Source organism: Triplophysa dalaica, chromosome 7 (genome assembly GCF_015846415.1).
Source record: "Triplophysa dalaica isolate WHDGS20190420 chromosome 7, ASM1584641v1, whole genome shotgun sequence".
NCBI lineage: Eukaryota > Metazoa > Chordata > Actinopteri > Cypriniformes > Nemacheilidae > Triplophysa > Triplophysa dalaica.
Window position 1 is genome coordinate 8,136,751 of NC_079548.1, and position 26,582 is coordinate 8,163,332.

The 26,582-nt window shown below is 38.3% G+C and overlaps 1 protein-coding gene across 4 annotated transcripts in view; it reads left to right on the plus strand.

Annotated features, from left to right (window-relative positions):
* The window catches only part of maptb (microtubule-associated protein tau b), a 28,430-nt gene extending 3,440 nt beyond the window's left edge, over positions 1-24,990 (plus strand). Inside the window, exons 3-12 of one of the 4 annotated variants that reach the window (XM_056751976.1) lie at positions 6,823-6,969; positions 8,047-8,169; positions 10,538-11,707; positions 13,535-13,569; positions 15,286-15,349; positions 15,713-15,763; positions 15,919-16,151; positions 20,964-21,045; positions 21,206-21,312; positions 23,052-24,990. In XM_056751976.1, the coding sequence (XP_056607954.1) occupies positions 6,840-6,969; positions 8,047-8,169; positions 10,538-11,707; positions 13,535-13,569; positions 15,286-15,349; positions 15,713-15,763; positions 15,919-16,151; positions 20,964-21,045; positions 21,206-21,312; positions 23,052-23,267 (2,211 nt within the window). In that variant the 5' untranslated portion in view covers positions 6,823-6,839 and the 3' untranslated portion in view covers positions 23,268-24,990. Of the gene's footprint in view, positions 1-6,822; positions 6,970-8,046; positions 8,170-9,751; positions 11,708-13,534; positions 13,570-15,285; positions 15,350-15,712; positions 15,764-15,918; positions 16,152-17,152; positions 17,246-20,963; positions 21,046-21,205; positions 21,313-22,524; positions 22,658-23,051 lie in introns of those variants that run through there. The other 3 variants (XM_056751975.1, XM_056751972.1, XM_056751973.1) reach the window with 3 other exon arrangements.
* The last annotated feature ends 1,592 nt before the right edge of the window (positions 24,991-26,582 follow it).

Consider the following 26,582-nt stretch of genomic DNA (forward strand, 5'->3'; position numbering starts at 1 on the left):
GATTAAAAATATTTGTGCAATTTGAAGACAGTGAGTCAGTGTCCCTCTGGTCTGGCAGGCCAGATCCCATGCAGAGTGAGCTACAGTCCTTAACTCACTGATGCACCATGGCAACAGATGACTAACTTCCTGTGTGCAATGGCTAGGGATCACAAAAATCGTTAATGTTCACGCACGCACACACACACAAACACGCAGACATACATGCATACACTAGAATTGACCTCTCATAGACGCAATGATTTTCCCTCTAATATATCATCACAAACCAGTCGACAGTATTTGACATTAACTGTCCCTTAAAGCAGTGGTTCTTAAACTGGAGGCCACAGATCCTGACGCATTTTATGAAATATAGAAAATTATCATAAATGCTATGGAATCAAACCCAAAAGAATTGATGTTCCTGCATTGTAAGTTTAAGATTGTAAGTCTTTTTTTGGGGGTGTGCAAAGCAATGCACCCTACACGGGGCCCTTTGAATGAAAAGGTTTGAGAACCACTAAGGGGTAGTAGTTCACCCAAAAATGAAACTTCTGTCATGAATAACTCACTCTCAAGTTGTTCCAAACCTGTATACATTTCTTTGTTCTGATAAACACAAAGATATTTGGAAGAATGTTAGCAATGTTAGCAGCCAGCCTACACTGGATGCGTATCACTTGGCTGACATTTTCCCCTTCATTCCAGCATCTGCACGTTCACTTATATGCCAACTGTCCTTTGAACTGGATTGAACATTTTCATATGCTCTTATCAACAGCCATTTAATCTGGCAGCATAACCGCTGAAGCCAGCAAGCACACAGAACTGGCTGGCCATTCAGTTAATTTAATGTCCAGGTTCAGTTCAGTGAGGTGTGATGTCCCTTGCTGAGAATGTGGTCAAGTGGACTGCAGGTCTAGATATGGCTTAGCAGATGGGAAGGTTGAATCTCTTTACCAGAGATCATGGACATTTCCGCTGGTTGAGCAGGTGTGACCTGGGCAAATCACCAACGTCCTTCCAATGAAGAAATTTGCCTTTTAGTTTATCCAAAGAACGCATGTTTATAAAAGTTACATTCATTTGCCTAAAAAGTATTTGACTTAAATAAACTGTCATTTTGAGGGTCACCACATTCTCTTATGGTGTTCCTAATATAATACATCCTCATAATCTCATGCAGAGATCTTGTTTCTATAAGGTTAAATAGAACGGAGCCTCAGAGGATTGAGGCTTATCCGAAACACACCACGACTTTAAGCCTCTAGGGTTCATATGTTAAACTCGTAGGTCTTGCGGGAGGTAAGCGTGCCACAATGCATTTGGGAATATCAAGTGTTTACCTGATTAGGCGGCACTTGGCATGCATGCAGCAGTTGGCACACAAAGCCATGCAGCCGTCAACCACCCTGATCTTGTTGCGCCAGTGCAGTAACTCTACAATGAAAAGAGAGAGATATAAAGCTGTACATTTGCTACAAGCTGCGCTGGTAGCTGCGATAGACAAAACTAGGTCAGAAGCAGAGAGGCACCCAACTGTGTGAGGACAGGGTAGCTTGTGGAGTCGCTCAGCCTGACAACAACCCTTGCACCCACAAAAAATAAATGGCAATAAATAACTCACTGTATACAACAAGAACAGAGAGCTTGAATTAACTACAGACTTTTGTACAATTTGTAAAAAAACAATTTGGACAAAAACTAGCCCTAGAGCTAAAGAGTAGTGACTTATCACATCGCATAATGATGGTGTTTGTTTTTGCCGTCCTGATGAATTGTTGGAGACATTCCAGAACGATCTCCCGAATACGTCATTAACACCACACACAGGGCACTTGTGTAATTGGTCTGTTTGGTAAACTCTGAAAGAGCCCCATAAATTTAGTGAAACACAAGCACTGAGGTCCAGAGGACATTCTGGTTAATTTAATCTCATTGCAGTTATGATACAAAGTCTCTCGGCTGTTAAAGCGTACAGATATGAAATAAGACAGTATTTTAGTTGCAGGGCAGTTCTGATTCTGTAACCTGTGTGACCCAGAACTAGGGTTCACTGCGGCTGGGCTAGACCTCGTCTAGACTATCTGCCTGTGGTCTGGGAGCCAGAATCGATCTATTTTCATGTAGACCTGACATATCTCTGGCGACCTTTATATATCTGGATTATCTGACTAAGAGACAATGAAAACTTTTAGCGTGGTTTTGGAATAAAGCATGACATTTTCTTCATTGTTTTTACGAATAGCTTGTTTTTTATAGTTGCCGTCATTTATTTCAAGTGTGTCCGTGGCTTGGAAGACAGACAAGCCACAGAACAAAGACAGGTTAATGAAAGTTTGCAAATAGATGGTGGACAATAATGCACTCCAAAGCCACGGGTGGTTATCGTGATTGTAAATGTTTTATTTGCTGACGGATATTAACATTTTTACATCGCACAGTGTTAAAAAACTGGTACTGGTTCCAAGTCACCAACATAGCAAACTGGTGATAAAATTGATGTAAAACACTAACTATAATGAAGGCAGGGGGTCTTATTGGCTGGACTGCTTACTGTTGAACCATGTGAAATCTTTGAGAGGATTGTGAGTATTCATACTGACCTTGTTTTGGTTCTTGACTGTTTTGAAGATGACTGCTCCATCGATTTCTCTTATCGTATCAGCTGGTTTCTGTTGACATCTGCATTTTCTTCAAAGATTGCTCTCATAATGGTCTAGCAGGAGATTTGCAAGGTTGTATGCCCTTGCCGACAGTACCTTATTACAGAAACACATAGGAATATATTTTTAATGTTTTTAAATTTGTATTACATGTCAAATCATTTCTCCTTTGAGATCGATGGGCTTTTCTTTGCTCCCAATTGTAGAATTCTTTATCCACTGCTTCTTTTCAAAAGCTCACGTTAAAAGTAACCAAAATGTTCCTCGTTCAGATCCTATGAACTTCACACAATATACACAAATCCCACTTTGCCTTTATCTGAGCAAAAAAAATTCCAAGCCAAGGCTAACTTTACAGAAGTCTATTTCAACAAACATCACTTTATCTTCACAAACATCAACAAAAATGTTGCATTTCAATTTTCAGAACTCATTGGTTTGCTCAAGCATGTTGATTTAATATCATTGGCATGTTTATCAGTATGGCGATTACACAGGATTTTAGATTACCATGTCAAAACCCATCACACGCACACACAAATCTACTTTTTGGAGTGTTTGCCAGATGGTCATGTTCCATTTGAACGAGCAGATGTCGGACAGGGTCAGTTTAGCGGAAAAATGGTCTATCCTCACCACCCCATGACCATGACAGGTTACACAACATCACATTTAACACACATCACTGCATCTCCCATCTTGTAATCTGGCCACTGCATCTTTCAGATATAGTGAAAGCAAGAACCTAACTTACTATACAGTCCCTGTCCTTAATGGCATACTTGCGGTCTTCCCATGGCCATTGCGTGCACACATCTATGAAATGACACCCTTTTGTTGAACCAGTGCTGAGGCCGACTCCACATGGGACTACAGTGTTTGTGTCATGACATCACCAAAGTTTGGCTTGCAAGAGCTTTATTTGGGACAGTGCCATGGAGACAGTCAGTTGGTAGGCAACACATGACCCCAACAATCCCTTTTCACTTCCAGATATGCAGTGCGGTGGAATCATTTCGCACATCACACACTGGCAAAATAACATGATCTGATGAGAGAGGACAGGGCGGAATACAGTGAAAATACCCATAATGCCCCAGTCCACTGGAAGTGATGCTCGCACTGTACACTGGCTATAAAAATCTGCTTCATCATAGTTGCATGCTCTGTGTGTGTCTGTCGTTCTCTTGTCTTTTGCCTGAAGATCTTTCAGCCTTTCACAGTCTAAAGTGTTTTCTCCGACCCCCTCACTTCATTTCTGATTTTCTCGCTCTGAATTCTTTCCTCCTCCTTTTGTCTTTACTGTTTCAATCCTCGCCCAAATTGTTCTTTCAGCTTTGTGCAAATCCTGACACATTCTCTCTCTACGTCTCTGGATTGTTTTCCTCATCACTCAGCCTCTTCTGTCATTTTTTACAGTAAGATTTAAAGGGTAGAGCAAGGCCCAATTCTGAGTTTAACATACCCTGACAGGGTTGACCCCCACCAAAAATTTTTGAATATAAAATAATAGTTACTTAGAATATAAACTCTCTCTCTCTACACATATTTGAAACTTACACTTACAAAATATCAACAAAATATATCTTGATAATACCAACACAGTGTGCATGAGCTTTGCCACGATAACCGTGAAGTCAAAATATGTTATCCTGACATTAAAATTTCTTTAGTTGCAACATAATTCCCAAAGTTATTATTCCAAAAAATGGGGAAAACATTAAAGAATGAGAAAGAAGTTGGAACTGTTCTGTAGTGTTGCATTAGTGTCCAGCACACTTACACCCTCTTCTTCCTGGTTTCTGCAATAACGTGTACTGAATATTAATGAGCTGAGCCCATCCCTGGCTGCTGCCCAACTCACATTACACTTCTCCGTCTCACCCCTGCGACCCTCTGAACAAGGGTTACTCCAAATTCAGCTTGCATGTCATCCTCCATTGTTTTTTAAGAACAGTGCCCAAACCCCCTTTACTGTCCATTTCATTCCTGCTCTGCCCTTTCTGCTCTGTGCCGAGCTCTTACCACATAATGGAGGAAGAAACACACATCCATCGACAGTCAGAAAGACAGGCGGTTTTTAAAGGGATAGTGACATCCTCTATGCACTGGCCAGAGTGCTCATACAGCACTTATTCAGATCAAGAGCACCAGCCCGCTGAGTCCCTTGAATAAGTACTCTTGTAAATCTGAATCCTAGCCAGCGGAGGGTGAAGTCAAACAAACATGGCTGCAGGACAAAGAAACAAACATAAATACAATTTTATCAACTGAATTTATATACAAAAATATAAAACAAATAACATGTGTACATAGATATTTACTTATGGCCCTGAGCAAATATTCCTTGGTTCAATTTATTTATTAAGCTATACTTCAATCAAACATGAAAATTCTGTCATCATTTACCCACCCTTAGATTGGTCCAAACCTGTATAAATGTTTTTGTTATGCGGAAGATATTGGGAAGAATGTCAGTTACCAATCTCATCCCCCATTGACCCCCATAGTATTTATTTTCCCTACTATGGCAGTACACGAGGGACGCCATCTGTTTGGTTACTGACATCCTCCCAATTTCTTCCTTTTGGTTTAGCAGAAAAATGAAATTTGTACAGGTTTGGGACAACTTGAGGTGAGTTAAATGTCGACTGAATTTTAATTTTTGGGTAACCTATCCCTCTACTTCTCCTTTATTTTTACAGAATTTTGACATTTCTCCCCAGTGTGTATTTTTTGACAATTTTTTGCTAAATAAATCAGCCCCTAATGATTTATTGTATTGGTGAATGCCGCTGCTTGCTTCGTCCTGTACCGACTGTGGGTGCAGATGGTTTCTGAATACTGTTTACAGATATCACAGCTCGCTCTGAATAATGGATGAGGGCCCTGCAGGAATAAGGCTTAAATCTGCCCCAGTCCTGCCATAGGGAAACCCTGCTTTTGAGAGTATATTAGGAAGGTTAGGAAGAGATCCCCAGGGAACGTGCAAATAATGATCCACCTACCAAACCATGTGCAGCCCTGCTATCAAGGAAACATCAACCTTCAGTACAAATCTTAAAAGGTTATGCCAGCATCTGAATGAAACTTAACCTTTGCAATAGCATAATGGTATGATGGTCAAAGACCTCTCTGTTCCTTGCTGTTGGTTACTTTTGACTTTGAGAATTATGTAATTGTCAAACATCAACAAGCCCCTGCAGCTTTAGCACTATTTTCAGCTCCACAGCGATTCTTCCCTAAAACAACTTGGTTTTCAATAAGACCTTCAGAGCTGGTTGCAGCACAGGCAAAATGTTCAAGTGTCCAGTTGCATTCACACAGGAAATGAACTAAAACAAATTTGGGATGCAACAACAGTGCACGTGAACTAGCTAATATAATGGGATTAATGAAATTATTGTTTATTTGCAAAGTGTGTAAACTATGTGAGCTTTTATGTTAAATGGAGAAACAGTAAGAACAGTTCTGGAAGCAGAATTAAGCAGAACTGCAAAAAGGAACCAGAAAACCCTTTTAGTTAAAACAGGAACAGGAAGCCAACAATCGGACAAACACACTTGACAACTATAAGATCCACATTTTGTGGGTGTGAATTAAGAGACGATGAAATCCACATGTTATGCATCTATCATATAGTACAGTGTGAAATATAATATCTAGACCTGCGTTTGCGTTGTCTTCTGTGCTTGTCAACAATTTATTGTTTTTCTTCATGGATGGAGAAAAAGTACTCTTTCAGTGGTCTTATTCTTGTATCTCGCCAATATATGTATGCTCTCAATAACATTCTGCAATACATTTAGAAATGCTGTCAAAAGGCAAATTTGGTGAGGTCTCTGACTTTGCCAGAGCTATATATATATACATTTACATTTAGGCATTTGGCAGACGCTTTTATCCAAAGCGACTTACAGTGCACTTATTACAGGGACAATCCCCCTGGAGCAACATGGAGTAAAGTGTCTTGCTCAAGGACACACTGGTGGTGGCTGCTGGGATCGAACCAGCAACCTTTTGATTTCCAGTTCAGTGGTTTAACCCACTAGACCACCATCTCCACAAATATGTATTTCTAAATTCATTGGGTGTAGAAAAAATCTTGTAAACATATCAGTCCCATTTCATTAAAAATCTGCATGTTTATCTGTTTTCTGTTTTGACTCGACAGACTGAAATAATCTCAAAATGGATCATCAGGACCACATGAATTCTGGACAGGTGGGTGATTCTCCTGACATAGGCAACATGAGCATCAATGATGGCCATCAACAAGACTTGAAGAACGGAACAGCAGCATATATGGGACCTGGGGATGGTCCAGTGAAAGGTCAGTCTCTGCATCATGATAAGATCCTACTATATTTTACTATAAAGTGGGAAAACGGCAAGACTGAAAACTATTTTTTTCTGCACAATGACACCTGACATATACACTGATAGTGAAAAGATTCAGTTATGGGTTGGTTTCAGATGTCTGTGAAGGTTTTCATTAATCCGGGTCTCTGCAAAATGTCTAGTCAAATTTATTTGTAAAACTTTATATACCATTGGTTATGTATACCTTCTAGAAGACATATTCATGGTTTCATTATGTATTTATAATTGTTTTGACCTAAATGTGTGCATATACCTTTAATCATAAACCAGGTATGATAGAAAGATGAGGCACAGGTTTGAAAATCAGAAGACATAGTAACTTTAACAACAAAAAGATAATTCACCTTACCCACTGTGGATTGTTCTGGCAGAAGATGAAAACCTTTCAGCGAGCCCCAGGCGTCCACAGTCTTATCAACCACACAGCAACCTAAAATTGAAGGCAGAAAAAGTTTAACTGTGATGGCAGTAGTCAGAGTAGCAGAATGTCTCAATAATGACCAATTCAGTGGAATGTATTTCGCAGTCAGCTATTTAGGTAGGAGTAGTCAGCATTTGTGTTTTTCAAAGAAGTTGTTTGGACATTTGAAAAGAACATTATAACAATTTTAGCTCTTATCCCACAGACAAAGTAACTCCAGGCCATTGTACTGTTTTGCTTTAGTCTTTGGCTATATGAATGATCCCTGACCAAGGGTCATTAATCGTTCATAGCCAAAGACAAAAAAAAGGAAAACTTACCTAAAAATGAAAATTCACCATTTTCATCCTTGTTGTTCCAAACATTTATGACTTTCTTTCTGCTGTGGAACAAAACAGAGAACACTCTACCAGTCACTATGCATTTGCATTGTTTTTAACCTCCAATGTTCCAGTGAAGAAAGAATTTCATATAGAACACGCCAAATGACATCAGTACTTTTTTCAAAATGAACTTTCCTTGAATCGTCTTTTGCATTGTGTGCTTTCTGAATCACCTTTAGTTCTTGACTAAAAGTTGACCAATCTTTCATAGAGAAGACACATGAACCGATGTCTGAAGTGACCAGCCAAAAGCCTGTTTTGGAAGACTCTGAACCCAAGTCTACTTCCTTTGATAGAGATGTACCATTGGGTATGATCACTCTGAACTACAACAGCGCTTTCATTTCTTACAACCTTGCTTCTTTACTTCACTGTCCATTGCTTAGCTTCATAGGCCAGCTTGCCTTTATTCCATGGCTTCCCATTATGCCACCTATTCAACTTCTAATTCGGCTTCAGCTTTTGTTTACTTTACCTACCAGTGTTGGAGTAATGATTATGTAGAACATATTGTACTAAATCCAAATTCAGATATAATTATCAGGAACTTGTAATGAAGCACTATCTAGAATGATATCATCATCTTGCAGAGTTGGCCTTGGTATTTCATCAATCCAATTACCGGTATCCAAAAATAATTCCTTAAAACATATGGCAAGTGACAACAAATGTACAAATTACAATTTACATTTTTGTAAAACAATACACCTGGAACAACTCAGCTCTGACCTTGTTCTTAGAAGCTTCCTGGATACTTGGTAGAGTATGCTGATGCTATGATGACAAAAGCAGCACTCTAAAGAAAAAAAAATAAGTGAACACTAATTGCACGTCTTCAAGGCTTATAATATGCAGTTGCAGCAGGATGAAGTATTCCCAAGCAACATAATGACTTCCTCTTTTAAAGTTTCAAGGCCAGTAAAAGCCCAGGATTTGACAGAGCGCAATCAGGAAGATCTACCCCATCCTTCCGTTTGCATAAAAAAAAGTTCAAGTCATGCCAAGTGTGACTACACTAGTTGTGGTGTCCAAAACCTCCATTTGCATGTCAATTTAGTGTGTGACTACACAAGATAAACTTTTAGATGTCTAATGACATACAGACCCACTTATCTGGTGGCATGACCCGGATGACATTAGGTATCTTGCATGTGTAACATAGGCAAGCTAGTGAAGTGCTGTGCAGTATGTTAAAACCCTGGCCTCAAGGACGCTCTAGCGACAGACGCTAGAGAGTGCGGTTTTTAGCCTCCTCGTTAGAGTGCCCAAGTCCCATGACGGATTGACCCGGTTCGAGGCCCGCTTAGAGCGGTGCTGAGCGTTCCATTTACACATGATTCCATTCCAAATTTTATCATTTTAGGAAGAAACTCCCAGATTAAAGCTCAAGAGGGACGATAATTATTTTATGTTCTCATAGGTGCTAACCATGATTCATGTGGCTAGGAAGAAACAAAAAGGCCCCATTGTGTCATTACATACTGTGAGACATCAAGGTCTGAGTAAATGGACTTTAAGACAAGCCTCATATATCACTTGACCCTCAAATCCACAATCCCATTGATGCTGTCAGGAATCTAAGGCTAGTCAAGACAGATGCATTACAGTAGAGTTCTGTGTGTTGTAAGCTGTTGTTGTATGAAGAGGGAGTAATGTAAATGGATTAGACTACCATTAGCCATTAGCTGAATATTTCATGAAAGAGAACATGTTGTTGATGTTAGCAGTCCACAGCTTTAATGGTACTTATTTAATTTTAAATGCAAGTCCCTCATTAACAAACTCCCATATAGTCTTTCGATGAAATGGCTGAAAGTCTGTAAACCCACTTAAGTGACATGCAATGTTGACTCTCCTCAAATGACTAGATTTGAAAGACAAACTGCGAAAGGGTTTCTATCTTCATGTTGGAACTGTTGAGTGCTTCAATATACCCGACAAATTACGAGTCATTGGAACATACTAAGACTAATAGGGGTTTCAGCAAAGCAATCACTGAATGCATTAAACCTGCTTAAAATGCATTCAAAACACAATGCAAAACATGTGCTAAACCGCTCAAGTCAGAAAGCGAACGGCAACTCTGCATTAAATTATACTGGCAAATTAAGAGTGCACCAATTCATTGCTTCGTCGGCCATCTTCCTATCAGGCATCAAGGCATTACTCACTGAAGCTCACAGAGATGTTGTGGGTTTGTTGGGTCATTGTGGATATTGTTGTCTGATTGGACTGTTGATTTCATTTATGGTTTTGTTTTGGTTATGGTTGTTGTGAACGTTGAAACCTGTGATTGAATGTGAGTTAAAAAGGCACTTTTATAAGCAGTGATCCCATGACTACCTGACCCTACTGCATTGAGCCCTCATTTTACCTCCACAGAACCCCAATTTTGGCAAATCCCATGTTGTAGTCTACATCTAGCTAATTCTGTTTAGCAAGCACTCCTTATTGTAAAAGTGCCTTTATCTCAAAGTTTAGTGTGCAGTTTTCAAATCACTGGATTGTGACGTTTGATATCAAGAGAGAAACTTGTTGTTTGTGTTGTGTTTGACCTCCTTATATGTTTTACCTCCTTCGTTTCTTCATTCCTTTTCTTTTTCTGCCTCTAATATTGATTGTGGAGAGAGGGTGGTTGAGTGTCGCTAATTCTGCAGTATTGTCTGTGGCTGTTCCAATCATTCTGCCTTTCACATCATCAGAAGATTTAACCCCAGGAAGTCTGCCAGAGAGTGGCCGGAGCAGTGCGGCATCAGTGGATGAGGAGGGAGAGCAGGAGAACAGGGAAAGGGAGAAATCTGTCAGCCCACACCAGTCCCCGCCGTCCCCACATCCGCAGACCCTTTCCGCAGGGTTGGGATCCGGGATCATGGGCTTTGACAGCCAAGTAAAGAAGAGTCCCTCAGAGAAGATGTCTGATCACAGTCCCAGTGGGCTTGAAGATGAGAGAGAGGAGAATGAAACAAAACGTTCTTGTTCTCCTGATGTGGATGCTCCTTCTGGAAATGCTATCAATATGGAAGAACAGAAAAATGGTGTAGATGATTATGATGAAGACAAGGACAGAGAAGATGTTGTGGATGATGAAGAAGAGAAAGAAACTGGAGATAATTTGGTATGCAGTTCTGTTGCCCCAGGTGTGACATATCTAAAAGATGATCGATTGTATAGCGAACACGAAGCCCGTACTCATCTGTCCATGACCCCAGAGGAAGCTAAAAAGCGTGGCCTATCCTTCGACTACACCGAACCTCAGGATGCCGGTCAGCAGAGTGCCCTTGCGGGCTGGGAATGCAGTTCTGACAAAACACCACCGGAAAGCAAGAGCCCCGACTCCTGTCGGGCAGATCCAGGCTCTCCTCTTTCTCCCAGTGGTGCGCCCGAGCCCACCCATGAGGAATCATCCCTCACAGACTTCGATACCAATGCCCGTAAGGAAGCAGTGAAAGTACCAGAAGAAGAAGAGGATGAGAGCAGCATTCCTCCATGTTCCAAAGAGGCGGCACAACCCAAGATGGAACATGAAGCAGATTCAGAGGAAATCAGAGAATCCAAAGAAGCAAAAGAGGACAAGCAAGATAAAGCAGAGAAATACTTGGAGACAAATGAGGATCTTATTGAAATGCAAAATCTCCAGTCTGTTGCCAAACCAGAACCTGATGCTGATGCTGCTCCTGCTAAAGATACTGTCAAGCCCAGCGCTCAAGTTATGCCAAGCAAAGGAGCTCTCATCAAAGAATCACCTGCCAAAAAACCCAAGAAACCTGTTGCCACGGTCACTGCCACCCCTTCCCCCAAATCTGCTCCAAAACTTCAGAAAACTCCCTCCAAAGATGCTGCTCCGGCCAGAAAATCAAGTGTCCCATCCAAAGGTCTGTTTTCCGTTCTGTTCCCAATCTCCCCACAGCCTCTTCCTCTTTCACAGATATTTTATTTCTCTTCCCTTTTTCTTTTATTTCAAGTAGAGCAGTAGACTTACGCAGCTCCCTTTCTGAAAAGCGCACACCAATGTGTCCGGTTGAAGAAACGGGCTGCTCGTAGCCACAAAATCTCTCTCGACTCTTTGTGCACTGTCTGTTTATCTATCTTGCTTACCTCTTTGTGTGTGCTCAGTGTTATTCTGCCTGTGTTTGTGACTAACTTTGTGCATTGGCTGGCACATTTTTTACCTGTCCCTCGGTATTGCATGTCACCTCTGCATGTTTGTTGAATGTATCACTCACAGAACCATGTATGGGAACTCTGGTTTCCCAGATGTCCATTTTGATAAACATTTATAAACATAACCCAGTGGGCCTAAAAGTCAATGAAGATGGGGTCGACTATATACATACTGAAAGGAGAAGGTCAGTATTTGCTGCTGGGTTCAAGACAGAACATACAGTAAGGGGTGGTTTTCAGGACAGGGCTTAAGCCTAGTCAAAGACTAATTTAAATCTAAGAGATGTCAAAAACACTCAAAAACAACTTGCATTAGCATATCTTAAAATATATGCTCTTTCGTAAAGTATGTTTTTTTAATGATTTATATGAACTAGTTTAACTAAGGCCTAGTCCTGGTTAGATCTAATCCCTGTCCGGGAAACCGCCCCTAAATGTCTCCCACAGCTGTGCAGACGTCTTCCAAAAAAAAGATCAGACTAGCTAAAACAACTCGAAACGCACATACATGCATAAAGAAAATCTGGCTCGAAACTGTGAAACTTTGCAAAGCAAAACTGTCTTATGGCAATTGTACTAGAAATCTGGAAAGCCAATAGCAATGCTTGCAAGGCAGCTGAATTTATATTCCCAGAAGATGCGATTTTTCACCTTTTTTGCAGTTTATTTACCTCAAAATACTTATTATTACTTTATATAATTATTATATAGTTTTATTGTATTTATCTTAAATGCAACAACTTGTGGGAGACAAAATGAATTGTTGGCCTGAACTATGACAATACTCATTCAAGGTACTGTACCTGATTTTTTTCAGCCTTTGTTGTCTGCTCTCTGCTGGTTTTGCAAACACTTTTGGACAGTGTTTTTTTTTAAGGAAATTTAAGTTTTTCATTTTAGATTAAATTTTACGAAGTCATGTCATAGCAGAATCTGTATAATGAATTGATATTGGTCATTTTTTAACATCTACAGAACATAACCATCTATAGCCACTGCAAAAAGTTTGGACATTCAAATAGAAATCAAGATAGATGACTGTCATGACATGCATAAACTCAATGCTATGATGTATCATAATATTGAAGTAGATATAGCATAAAATTAAAGATTTAACATTGTTTCTTTTCTGCCTTGCAAGCACTTGGACAGTATTTTCTTATGGAAAAGCAACAATTACATAACGGTTAGCTTAGGCTTCACGGTTTATTCATTCCCGATTCTGTTTGTTTTGGCATAGTTAAGTATGGTCCTGCACAAATCAAATTACACAAAATCATGGTCTTAACATTCCTTCTATATACATGAATTCATGTATGTAGTCTGTTTCTGGAAGTATATTGCAAACATACATAAAAAACTGAAAACTGAACGGAAACTGAAATGCTGAAATTGCTGCTTCTGGGAAGAGGACTCTCAAAATCTTTGAGTAAATATACTGTTGACTGCCTCCTGATGATACATTTTAATCACACGCGACTTGAAATGTGACCATGTGAACTCTCTTTCTCACCATTTCTTAAATTTTCTTCCTACAGCCAAGACTGGAGCAGGAGGGGCTCCTGAGAAAAAGGTAGAGTTATTATCACATATTACAGCTGCAAGGTCATTCTTTCATATTTAAAGTTTTGTTTACATTTTTTTTTTTAATTCTTAATCCTCATGTTATGTTTGAGGTCTCAGAGCCCACATTGGTGTTGTATAGCTTGTAAAACATGCGTAACATTGAAGCATCAGGCTGATATATTTTTTCCTAATAAATGATCACAAAAACATTTTGAATAGTGCATAAACTAATCGTTCACATTTTTGAAAATGTCAACCCTCCCTTCCTCAACAACTTAAGTAATATCTACCTAATATAAGTTAATTTATCAAAAATATATACATTACAAAAGAATTTCATAATTTTGTTGATTAATAAATCACTACCATTATATTTATATAAAGCCTCTGATACCCTGAACTAAAAACAGTAAAGGTTCATAGGGGTTAATAATGCATTTTGTTTTTGCATTTTATTTGATTTTACATTTTTAACAGCATCTTTCAGTTCAGTATATTATTTACTGCTTTTTCCTTTTTTCTTCTACTTTCTTTCTCTCGAACACATAAGATACTCACCACAATCACTCATGCTAAATCTACACCTACATCTACCCCTCAAAGAGGGTGTACAGCACCAGGTATCCCCAGCAAAAATCCCGCTGCCTCCTCCTCAACTCCATCATGTTGTTTAAGCAATCCAGGCTCTGTAAAAGACCCCCAAAGGGCAGGAGGTGGGGAGTCCAGGGCCACGGCAAGTACTCCTGCCCATCCCTAACCATCAGCCTGTTTTGGCATACATGAGCCCTTATTGCAAAACTGTACTTTTGCATCAACGTGGTACCTTGTAGAGCAAACCATAAAGTAAATGACTATCCAATACAAAAAAATGGAGACCCAATGAGGAGGTGGAATTCACAACACCTAAAAAGAACACAGAATCAACATACCGTATATGATAGTTGACCAAATAAACCATAAATATGTCCTATGATGTGACAGCAAAACTTTAGAAAAAAATAACAACGAAGATAAATCTCTTCTATACTATTTTATATTATACATATAAATAAATATAAAAATAATATTACTTTAAATAATAATCATAAATAATGTATACACATCTACATTGGTGGTCTAGTGGGTTAAACCACTGAACTGTTAAATCAAAGGTTGCTGGTTCGATCCCAGCAGCCACCACCAGTGTGTCCTTGAGCAAGACACTTTACTCCATGTTGCTCCAGGGGGATTGTCCCTGTAATAAGTGCACTGTAAGTCGCTTTGGATAAAAGCGTCTGCCAAATGACTAAATGTAAAATGTAAATGTGCATTAAAAAAAGAAAAAGTTTGGTTCCAAAATAAGATAACTGCGTTTTTATTATTAAATCTTGTTCTGTATTATGTTATCATGTTTTTATTGTGTTTGTTAGCTGTATTTTTTGTTATTATGTTTAGTTATTATAGCTTAAATCAAAACAAACCAACTGCTGTGTGCTTGATATTAATTGGAATGTACATTAAAAAACATGATTTTTGAAAAAAAATGATACGGAGTTATCTCATTTTGAAACCCATCTCTTCGTGTAATAACCAGGTAGACAAAGAAGCAAATTCATTTTGTCACAAAGTTTTTTGGATCTGGTATAAAAAAGTAATATCATAAAAAAAACTCAGGTCTTCAAAAAGAGCCATCCACAAGTGCATTTACGATTGGCTGATTCTTGCTCTGGTTGTTCATGTGTAGGTTGGCGATGCCAGGACGAAGGCAATAGGCATTAAACCCCAAGGAGTAGGCACTAAAATCCCAGGTGAGTTGTACTGTATAAGATGTAAGTAAGCTGGAATGGCAACTTAAATTTTTGATAGCATTTAAAGGAAGGATACTCAAAGTCAATCTTTAGTGATTTAAATGCATTCACAAGACACAAACCCGCAGAAGTTTACCAATCATCCCCAAAAAGAACTTAATAAAAATTCATAGCAGGTAAAAAATCACATAAAGCATTTACTTCATGTCAAAAGTGAGCAGCCTCACTCAGAATTTAACCAGTCTTCAGGAAGTACACAATATCTGCCTAGAAATGGGTAACGAAAGCACAAGGGCATGCTTCTCTCTTAATAGCCCTTTAAATGTGTCTGATATGTACCACTTTGATTTGTGAACATCATAGCTGCTTTACGGATGGAGCATCGAAGGGCAGGACCAGGGTCCCTTGAGAGAGGTAAAAAGCCTCATTTGAGCGGGAGCCAATGCAGTGCTGTGCTGTTAAATACTGCTACAGCTCCATACTTCCAGAATTAAAAACATCAATGCAGAGAAAACCCATAAACGACTCATGGAAACTGAAAACTGTATTTTGTTGTGTTCATATCGCAGCTGACTCACCCAAGACCCCAGACCGCAGTGGTTGCAGCAGTCCAGCCAGTCGCTCCTCCACACCTGGACAACAGGTGAAGAAAGTAGCCGTGGTCCGCACCCCGCCTAAATCGCCCGGTTCGCTGAGATCCCGCGCCCCCATCGCCCCTGTTGCACCTTTGCCTGACCTGAAGAACGTCAGGTCCAAGATTGGCTCCACTGAGAACCTCAAACACCAGCCTGGAGGAGGGAAGGTAATTCAGTCATGCATGTTTGACAAAGTATGAACACACAACTGGTAAATAAAGATTGCAGTTAAAAGCTACTGGACAAGAATCTTTGTTTGTCCATCTGGGCTGTTTTTTTAAGCCCCACAACACAGTCTGGTGGAAGTGATTGATTTATCACAGACACAATGAGTGAGCAATTGAGACTACAGGCCCTATCGTACAAGTGCAAGTGTTTTTTGCTAGTTTCAGCCTGACGCAGTTTCCATTTCCACGTCCTGCACTATGTTGTTTAAATAACAAATGCATTTGCACTCACTTCTCCGTCCATGGGCATGCTGGTCTGAAAACGAGGTGTGTTCAGGCGCATTGTTGGTACGTTGCTATTTTGAAGTAACTAAAATAGACTGCGCCATTGCCCAACTGAAACCTGGTCTATAGTAAATATTTTTTAGTTATTTAAATCGCTTGTTAGTAGGCTAATATGCGCCTAGAGGCGGTCACTCAAAGTGCATAAAAATGACTAAATATTACAAATAAAAAGATTATAATGTAAAAGATTATTTTTGTGTACATAAGATAAATATCTGACTTGTCCTGTAGTTGGTCTTCTCACACGCTTTAACCTAGTGCACAAGCAGATGGGTTTCCTCACTGGAGAAGCTGTGAAAATAGCAAATCCGCTGGTACTAGCACAACTGGCTCTTAAAGAGAATGTGAGATGGGACTTGCCCAAAACACACCCATGACAAAAAGGGACAACCCTTATAGACAATTTTTCCCATCCTTAAACTAGCAAAAGTGGATTCGGACATGCACTAAATGCACTAAGATCGTTAAATTAGGGCCCTAAAACTCTTATTTTTGCACAAAGTCACTTTTTAGGATAGTATAAAAAGACAAAAAAGTGAATTTCCCTGTCAACTCCTGTGTCTTATCTATAGATCAGAACCCTTTGAGAAACCTGAAATCTTCACCACCCCACAGGCACCGCATTAACTTTCTTGACTTTACTTTTCCTTTTTCAGGTCACTATTGTTCATAAGAAGATCGACATTTCAAATGTTGAGGCTAGATGCGGATCCAAAGGCAATATCAAGCATGTTCCTGGAGGTGGTAATGTGAGTAACTGGTAGTGTTAGAAATCCTCGCTCAGAAATAGTTAAAAGTACTAACTAGAGCACTGTTAGTAGTTAGAGTAGCTTGCATCCTTCATTCTTAACAGTCAACACTAAATTAGCTGCATACGGAATAACAACCCTTTTAAAATGCATAAAATGTTTTTTTTTTTATATTATTTAGTTTCAGATTGAAAGTATTTCTACATGCACCCATAATAGACATGTTTTAGAATTCCTTTAAAAAGATTTGTGAATTGGATTAATTCATGAAGTACCTCATGACAGAATTTATATTTCTGAAAATGTTGGCCCTTTAAGCCTTTAAATATCAGTCAGTATTAAAATGAATAAAAATGAGATTGAATCGTCTTAATCTGACAGTTGAAACCGTGCATAGCTTCCAGCAGATTCTCCAATGTCAGTGTCAGAAGTTACCTCTTGAAACAAATTAAACCTCATTAGTTATATCCGGTTTTGAACGCTCCATTTGTTAAAATAAATTGGAACCAAGCGTTTAAATGACCCGTGGGTGAAATTCCGAGTCTTCTGAGGTCATGGTCATTCTGGGTAAACCTTGAAGTGAAATTACAAAACTTTAAATCTTATTGGATTTACAAAAACAGCTATTAGTTTTTTCTTTTATCATTTTTTTTGTGTAAATCTTTACAATTTTTAACACAGCAGAAATACATTGTCCCTCTAGAAATAAGCAACTTTGTTAAAAAAAGGATGTGTTACAAAACTATATTGTACTTTACCAAGTCCTTGTTCTTGACATATAATGTACATCCTCATATAATGTACAACTTCCAAAACACAGATACAATATAAGCTCTGCTTTATAACGCTCAAGTTTTTCTAGTTCAGGGTCTACAGCATGCCTTCACTGGCCTGTTTTTTGCAATAGTCTAGCATCTCTCTATATTTGACTGCCAGAAAAAGATTTGATTAGTATGCCTGAAACTCTCTGTGATCTCTTACGTGGTTTACCCCCCGGTTCCTCGGTGTGATGCATCTGAATGTCTGCCTGGTGTTTAGCGCCTGTGTTGTGGTCATGGTGCTAGTAGAATGTATGCATGTACCAGACAGATGTTTGTGGTGGTGTTTTAACTGTAGTTAATGGAAATACATCCTCGGCAGTTGAGGGGTCTCGGGTAGGACAGGCTGTTGAAAGATATTTAAAGGAACAGTTTACCCCCAAATTTACTAATTTTTCCAAATCTGTATAAACAGAGAAGAATATTTGAAGAATGCTTGTAGTCAAACAGTTCTTGCCCACCATTGACTACCATAGTAGGAAAAATGTCTTTGTTCTGTGAAACACAAAAGAAGATAATTATAAAGAATGTATACACAAATAATTGTTCCAGAATCTGTCATGTGATGTGTAATGTATTATAATGTTATGTGTAATATATTATAATGTTATGTGTAATATAATGTATTCGTAAACGTAGGGCTGACATGGTGAAGGATTTGCGGTGTTTTTGGATGGCTCAAGTGCAGTTTGCTTCTTTTACCACTTTCCTTTTATATTTAGTGACAAATGGGCACAAATAAGCTCTATTTTTGGTCTTTTATAATGTAGCATATATTGTTGCTTTTAGACGACAAATGTGTCAGTTATAAATCGAATGAATACTTTTTTATTTAATATGTATTGGTAAATGCAGAACAACAAACAACAGCAAGGTGCAAAAGGTAGGCTATACCCCAACAAGTTTATGCCAAATATAAGATAAATATAAATGATCATATGAAAATAAATAAAAGTAAATAGTTTAGGCTTGTTTGGTGCAAATTTACTGTCTTAATAGAAATTATAACGGAACGCTGCAAGGTTGTAATGAAATTAGACAATTTTAACAACTGTAACTTAAGGCACTATTACACGGGATCTTTCAGTAATATGATGTATAAAAATCTTAGCTCAAAACCTGAGTTAATCTTTTTTAGAACAAATTTTAAGAGTTTTTTTTCATTTAGATTTTATAACCATTTCAGAAAAAGCTTGCGCAGTCTCCTTTATTAAACCCCGTTAATAAAAAGCAAACTGCACATAATAAAGACTACAAAAACACTTATATAGGATAATTTTGTATATATATATATATATATATGTAATGTTTTTGTTGAGAAAAAAACAGTACACATAAATGTTTGAGTGAGTTTCCAAGCTTGTACACACAGATAAAGACTTGCTTTAAAGGTTGGTAAGCGATTTATTTATTTTAAAAAGTAATTTAAATCTTCTTTTAGATGCAGACAACGCTATCCACTTTATTCAGTGGACAATTAGGATGTAATGCTTTCATATACAAAATACAAATAGTATTTTTTCATTTACGAAATAACTGACGAATATCAATTACTCACTCAACTCTTCCTACCCATTAGGATTTCTCATGAATATTAAACTCCACACCCCTTACAGCATTGCTCCTGCATTTTGTTCGCACAGGGCGCTTTCCGGGGCCAACCCCGTTAATGTTCCTAGGTCCCCTTCCGGTGTGGTGCCGAAAAATTGCTCCTGCCAAATTATGACTCCCCTATTCCCCACTAACATCAGGTGTTAGGATTAGGTGTGGAAGAGAGTTTAGGATTAGTTTATCCGCCAGCAATTTCAATGAGGGAAGCCGTAATATAGCGGGGAGTCAAAATTCGTGACAACACTTGAATCACTATCCGTGATGTGTTTGCGTTCATACAGGAGGCACTTTAGCAATTTTCTGGGATCAGCGGTCTGTGTGAATGGGACTTAGGAGGGCAAACAGTTCAGGGGCACTTTTGACTACCATTGTAATTTGTACTACTATGGTAGTCAATGGAGGCCAAAAACTGTTTGCTTACAAGCATTCTTCCAAATATCTTTCTCTGAGTTCACAGAACAAAGACATTTCTACAGATTTGGAACAACTCGATGGTAAAGAAATGTTTTTTTTATTTTTGGGTGTACTGTCTCTTTAAGAAATGTGTCATGTGAACACCTCAAGCTGTCATTAGAAGTCTATTGGATATGTTTTGTCACAGGATGATTAACCTGAGCATGTGTATTACGTCAGTTCTTGCAAGGTGAGCAGTATATTAAAACCTTCTAATACAAATTTTCTGACACTTTATGGCTATTATGGAAATTATTTATTTCAGCTCCAACTGTTTAACGTATTAACTACATTAAATCTTTGTTGATATTGCGTCATCATGGGTTTTGTTTCTTCTCTATTTTTTAAGGGTCATTTTACATGAAACCAAAGCTGTTTTGCTGCCTTGCAAGCACTGATATTTCCTTCGGATGCAAATCTAGTTATATCTGATTGTTGTCTAACACAGTAAATCAGATATAATATGTCTTTCTGTTCCAGTTTCTTCCCTCTGACTTCCTCTTGGACCTTTGACCACTACATTGCGTGATGCAAATATTGAATGAATTAGAGACAGAGAGGAAATTTTACACAGCTTGAATTATATATTTTAATTAACATGTATATAAAATTATTATAAAATAAGTTTAATTAAGTAATTCAATTAAATAATTTGCATAGTCGGGTATGTAAGTGAATAGTTTCTTCTCTGTCTCATGAACCCTGTTGTTGTAATTAATCCATTTTCCTACTCAAGATCATCAACTCTTTGGGTGCCATGGGCATGTGGTCTATTTCCTCTCATATTGGCCCTTCATGTTCTAGGTGACTGACTCTTTCTTGTCCTTGTGCTTTAGATTCAGATTTTGCATAAAAAGATTGACTTAAGCAACGTCCAGTCAAAATGTGGCTCTAAGGCCAACATTCGTCACAAACCAGGTGAGATTTTTACTCTGTAACATGTCAAATAATGTCTTCCAAGCATCATTAAAGAAATGTGACGAAATTCTATGTAATAATAGATATGAATAATAGATTACCTTCTTTATCTTGACGGTTTGGAAACACAAAACATACCTTTCACACATTTGTATTTTAGGAGGTGGAAATGTGGAGATCAAATCTGAGAAATTGGATTTCAAAGCCCAGTCAAAAGTTGGATCTCTTGAGAACATTGGACATGTTCCTGGGGGCGGTCAGAAGAGGGTATGTTCTTTTTTTAAATGACCAAAAATGTTATGTTACAGTTTATATATAATACACCACAATGCGTTTCATCATACTTTTTGGCTGTTTTAATCTTCTATCTTCGCTACTCAAAAGTTTCCTTCCTGTAAACTACAATCTTCTTATGATCAGCATGCTTGTTCCTGCTTGGTAGACTTAAGTCCTGCTTTTGCACAGATTTTTGCCAACTTCTTTGAGTTGCTTTTAAGTTCTAATTGATAGGACACTGTTTAAACACAGGAAGCAGGTTGGTAAAGTACCATAATCACCATAATTATTCATTACACCATAGTTATTTATTTGTTATTCATTCAAAGTAGCCTACGTAAATTTGTCATTTTAAAATGGTCATTTCAACCAAATATTCACATTTTGGCATTATCTGTACCAAGGATGATGACTAAAACAATTATACAGAGGAACGATATTGTTGCTATCAGTGTTTGAACCGAAAATAAACTTAACGTTGCTGTTCTTTGATGTGGATTCTGATATTTATCATTTTAGTTATCTTAACAGTTACTGTTCTTGGTGTGAACGGGCCTTTACTCACCCACATTGTTCTAAACCCATGTAAAGTTCAGAAAGACGTTTGTGGGTGACAAAATGCCAGTTGGGCGTCTTGCTCTTCTTTGTCTTCTCTCTCTACTGAACACATTTTCACGATCAGTTCATTTTCCAGTGCTCTCCTGCCTAATGCTTTCTTCTTTTTCTATCATTTCATGCAGTAGTCTTTTACTGTGCTGTTAATCTTTCTACCACTGCTGACTGATGGCTGGAATTGTTTTACATTTAACAGTCTGAGTTGACATGCTGATTTTAAATTTTGCAGTATTTAGAAATGGTTGGGGACTACGAGAATCATTCCTTCCTTTTACCCCTAGCTGTGCCCCAGCTATGCCACTCACTGAATTAAAAACATGATAAGGTCATGTGACCAAAATACTGCATATTACTAAACTTTCCTTACAATTTAGAAGAAAAATAGCAGTTTTCAGTAAGTGGGAAGCTCATATTTAAGGCCTAAACCCTCCTCTCCCAGCATTCTCTCTGACGTCAGACACTTTTATTTTCCTTTTACCTGTATTGTTTTGCCTTCATAACCTCCTCATTTCCTAATTTGCATTGATCCCACTCATTTTTGTTTTGTTTACCCATAACTCTGTGCATTTTGTGGCGTTCACACTGTAGAGGGAGAAGGAAGAAGATGCACAGACCTCAAAAGCTTCCTCTAATGGGGATGCTGTTCATCCTAATGATGGAAACATGCCCTTTGACCCTCCCTCCTCTGAAGGGATCAGTCTGGTTATTTCAGAGGGTAACAGTAAGTATTATACTGGAATTGTAGTGTGTGCCTATTTGAAGTAACACTATATAAAGTGTATGATATATGTTACGCACTTAGTTAGCAAGCTTATTTTTACCATATATCCCCACTAGAGGGCAGATTTACTTTTGTCCACTCTATCTCTTGACCCGGCTTATATGTAGAGAAAGCTATTTGTAAACCATACATCTGTATGTAAACCATAGGGAACTTGTTGATTTCCCTGCTGATGTATAAACCCAAATATTGGGATAAATTAAAAACAAAGTCAATATAAATGTGCACACCCAACAGACCCACACTATTTTATACACGAGGCCCCTACGTACGTACATATTTTTTCCTAAACCTGACATTTATTTAACTACAATTTTACTCTTCCTCCTACTAGATTGAGAGCCAAAAGTTAAGTTTCCGCGAACAAGCCAAAGCCCGCACCGATCACGGCGCCGAGATCGTGTACCAACCCACCGATGTTTCCATGGACGGATCACCCCGCCGTCTCAGCAACGTGTCTTCCTCCGGCAGCCTCAACATGACCGATCCGCCACAACTGTCTACGCTAGCTGATCAGGTGTCAGCCTCCCTCGCTAAACAAGGCCTGTGAGCTGTTTCCCACCTCCCTCTAAAGGGTAGTGATGTGTCAACGCAACAAAATGTGTCAACAATTGACTAAAAAAAGTTTTAAGTATCTCCTTCAGTCCTTTCAAATAAGGTGCTTGTCGGATTCTCCTAACTAAAGGTTGTCCCGGTGGCTTGTCTGCTTAACAATTTCTCCTTCTGGCATGGAGCAACTGGTATCGATGTTATTGGCTATCATTAAAATAATACCAATTTGAGGTGGTGGTGTATTGATCCAAATGGTCATTTACAGCACTGAGTAACCAGATTTTTTAATTCCCCCGTTTTTTAAAATAAACAAAGACGACGACATTTGCTTAGAAAGCTGCATTTGATCGGTTGCCTTATTGTGAATGTTTTTTTATTTACCATATCTTACGCATTCCTGTTATGACATGCAGTGGTGGAGAAGGTTTGAAAAGGTGAAGTTCATTAGGAAGAAGAACAATTTTAAACACTCTTTGGTACAGCAGGAAAAAACAAGTTGGGGCATTTGTTTCATCAGGCTGTGATGGACACACAAGTCATACATTCTGAAAGCATATCTGGACTTTATGAAAATAGACAGCCGATTTGTTTTAACTATATAATAAATAACTGAAGAAATTGAAAGCTTGGTACTAGAGTCTACCTGCAAATTAAGATTGTTTGGCATCTCAAACTGAGATTTGGTTTTATATTTAAATGCTTCACAACAGCTTTTTAGCCCGGGACTTCATTCCCCATGAATCCTGAACTTTGTGGATAGTTGCATTGCTTAAACGGATTGTGCTTGGCCTCAATTTACTATTTTGACAAATTAGAAATAAACCAGTAAAATAATCAAAACCTTATAATGAAGAAGAACTGCTGGTTAATTGATAAGTGATCTAAGGCTACAACAGAACCAAACCGATACATTCGTTGTGAAATGATGCAGGACACCCTGCCAAGCTTCTTCAGTTATAATACCTTATTATACCCAAACCACACTGCACATTCCCAGCATGCAATGAACTTCACCAAGATCTTGAACATAACAATTCACCATATCCCCGTTTCACTGTTTAGAGAACTCTGTACCTGTCTTTAAGGAGTGTTTAACTAGTTTTTAAATATTAAAAGATAATAATATCAAGCGTGATAATGAACAAAGCTACCTGCAAAAAAACACGTTTGTAAATTGCACATTATTTCCTTATAGTGTTGTGTGTACGATTTTTGCTTATTTGAAAGTGAACGCACTGATCGGACATTTTCCGCCAGGGATCTGCCTCTAACTCAACTAGTCGTAAATATGTATATCTTGCATTAAAAAAAGGGAAATTAATACACACGGAAAATTGGAAACATATTTGTAAACGACTTGCCTAGCCCCACATTATCTCAGATTGCTACATGACAAGCTTCAGACGGACTGCTGTAAATCCAACAGTGTCTCAATACAGCATGCTGCTAACATAAACCAGAGAATTTAGATATGTGGGTTAAGCCGACGAGTAGATTTAACAGATCAAATGTTAAGGCCCTTGTAGCTAGCTGTATTTCAAACGGTCCTGTAATCTGTTAACCACTTCTCTCTTTCCCGATGTTTCATTTCCCGCCTCTGCTCTTTCATCGCCTTCTAGCTTGACAGTTGTGATTGTCCTTGTTGTAATGTGTTTTATTGGTTTAAACCGATACTCCTTGCTGTAAACGTGAATTTGGAAATAAAGTCCGTATTAAACTACTTTGTGTCTCCTTTGATTATATGTAACTTAATGTTCAAAATGTAAAGATTCTCATTATGCAGAGATATGACGCTGACTGTAAATGGCTTTACCTTTGAAATTATAGCGACAGCAGCACTGGTCTCGGCGGCCATCTTGGATACGTTGTCTGTCCGCTTGTTCAAGTCTATATGACTTAATTAAGTAAATTAACCATTTCTGCTTCTGAGCAGCATTTTCTGCCAATTATTTTCTGTATCACTGATGAATTTAATACGAAAGGAATACTCAAAAATAAAATAAATTTTAAAATGTATTAAAAATAAAATGTGATGTACAAATTTGTATAAGTATAATCTTAACCGTGTGTGTCAGAATAAACATGCAACACATGTCATATCACATGCAAGTGAACATTCTGGCCATTGAGAATAGAGCGGGTCGTCATCAAGACGTTGGCAGTCGATTTTGGGCAACTGCAGCGCCTGACCTAGGCGGCCGGCTGGTCTCGCGATACTTTAAAGGCGCATGATTGGCTAGTGTCGAATAATATAACTGTTATTATTGATTTGAGTTATTATTTTACAGTATTATAAGTGTATTAAATAAACAATTTGTTAGATGGGTCTATGGTTTGGTCGCATTTAATCAAACCGTTTGGTACATTGATGTTCTGCGCCTGACCTAGGCGGCCGGCTGGTCTCGTTTTGCTCTCGCGGTACTTTACTGGCACATGAGATCGTGATTGGCTAGTGTCGAATAATATAACTATTTATATTTTATTTATGCTAATATCAATTTAAACAAACCTTACATTGACACGTAGCGGTCGAGTCTAAATTCAAAATACTGGAGAGGCCTGTATTAGTTACAAGTTCAGCCAAATAAAGGTTATTTTCGATTTCTTTTGTTTGTTATCAGAAATAATCGAAGTTAAAACGAGGTGTGTGTGTGTGTGTGTGTGTGTCACATTGCGCATGCGCAGTGACTTTTTTTGTTAAGATGAAACCGTCTATATTGTGCACTATATTACACAGCATCATTTGAATGGTTTCACGGTGGTTTAAATAACTTCTAAGGTAAAATAATTTCAAAATATTTAAAGCTAGGTTTATATTATAATTCCATATAGATTCGGCTAGATTATTGTCAATGATTACGAGGTGTCAATACAACGTCTTGTATTCATCTAAAACAAGCTGTTAAAACTTTAAAGGTGTTTGAAAACTTCTTGCAAAACCAGCCAGATAATGTATATACATGAGATGAAGGTTTATGACGTATTACCCCTTTTTGTTTTTCATTATCTTGTGTCGTACAAACATGTAAGACGTCGCCCGTGTTTAAAAAACAATAGCATTACCTCATGTCACTGTTCGTCCAGGGATCCATACATTAAAAATAATACATACATATAAATAATTAAATATGACCTCTCTTTGGTACCATTTATTAGGAGAATATAGCAAGCCCTGGACTTCAATCAATGGTTCTCAATAATAACTGCAAGGTTCAGAATCTGTGACTATGGCATATATGATGAATCTGAAGCGTTGGCTGAAATAAATGCTCTAAACATTTCATGAGTACCAGTGAAAGAGAGCGAGACAAGG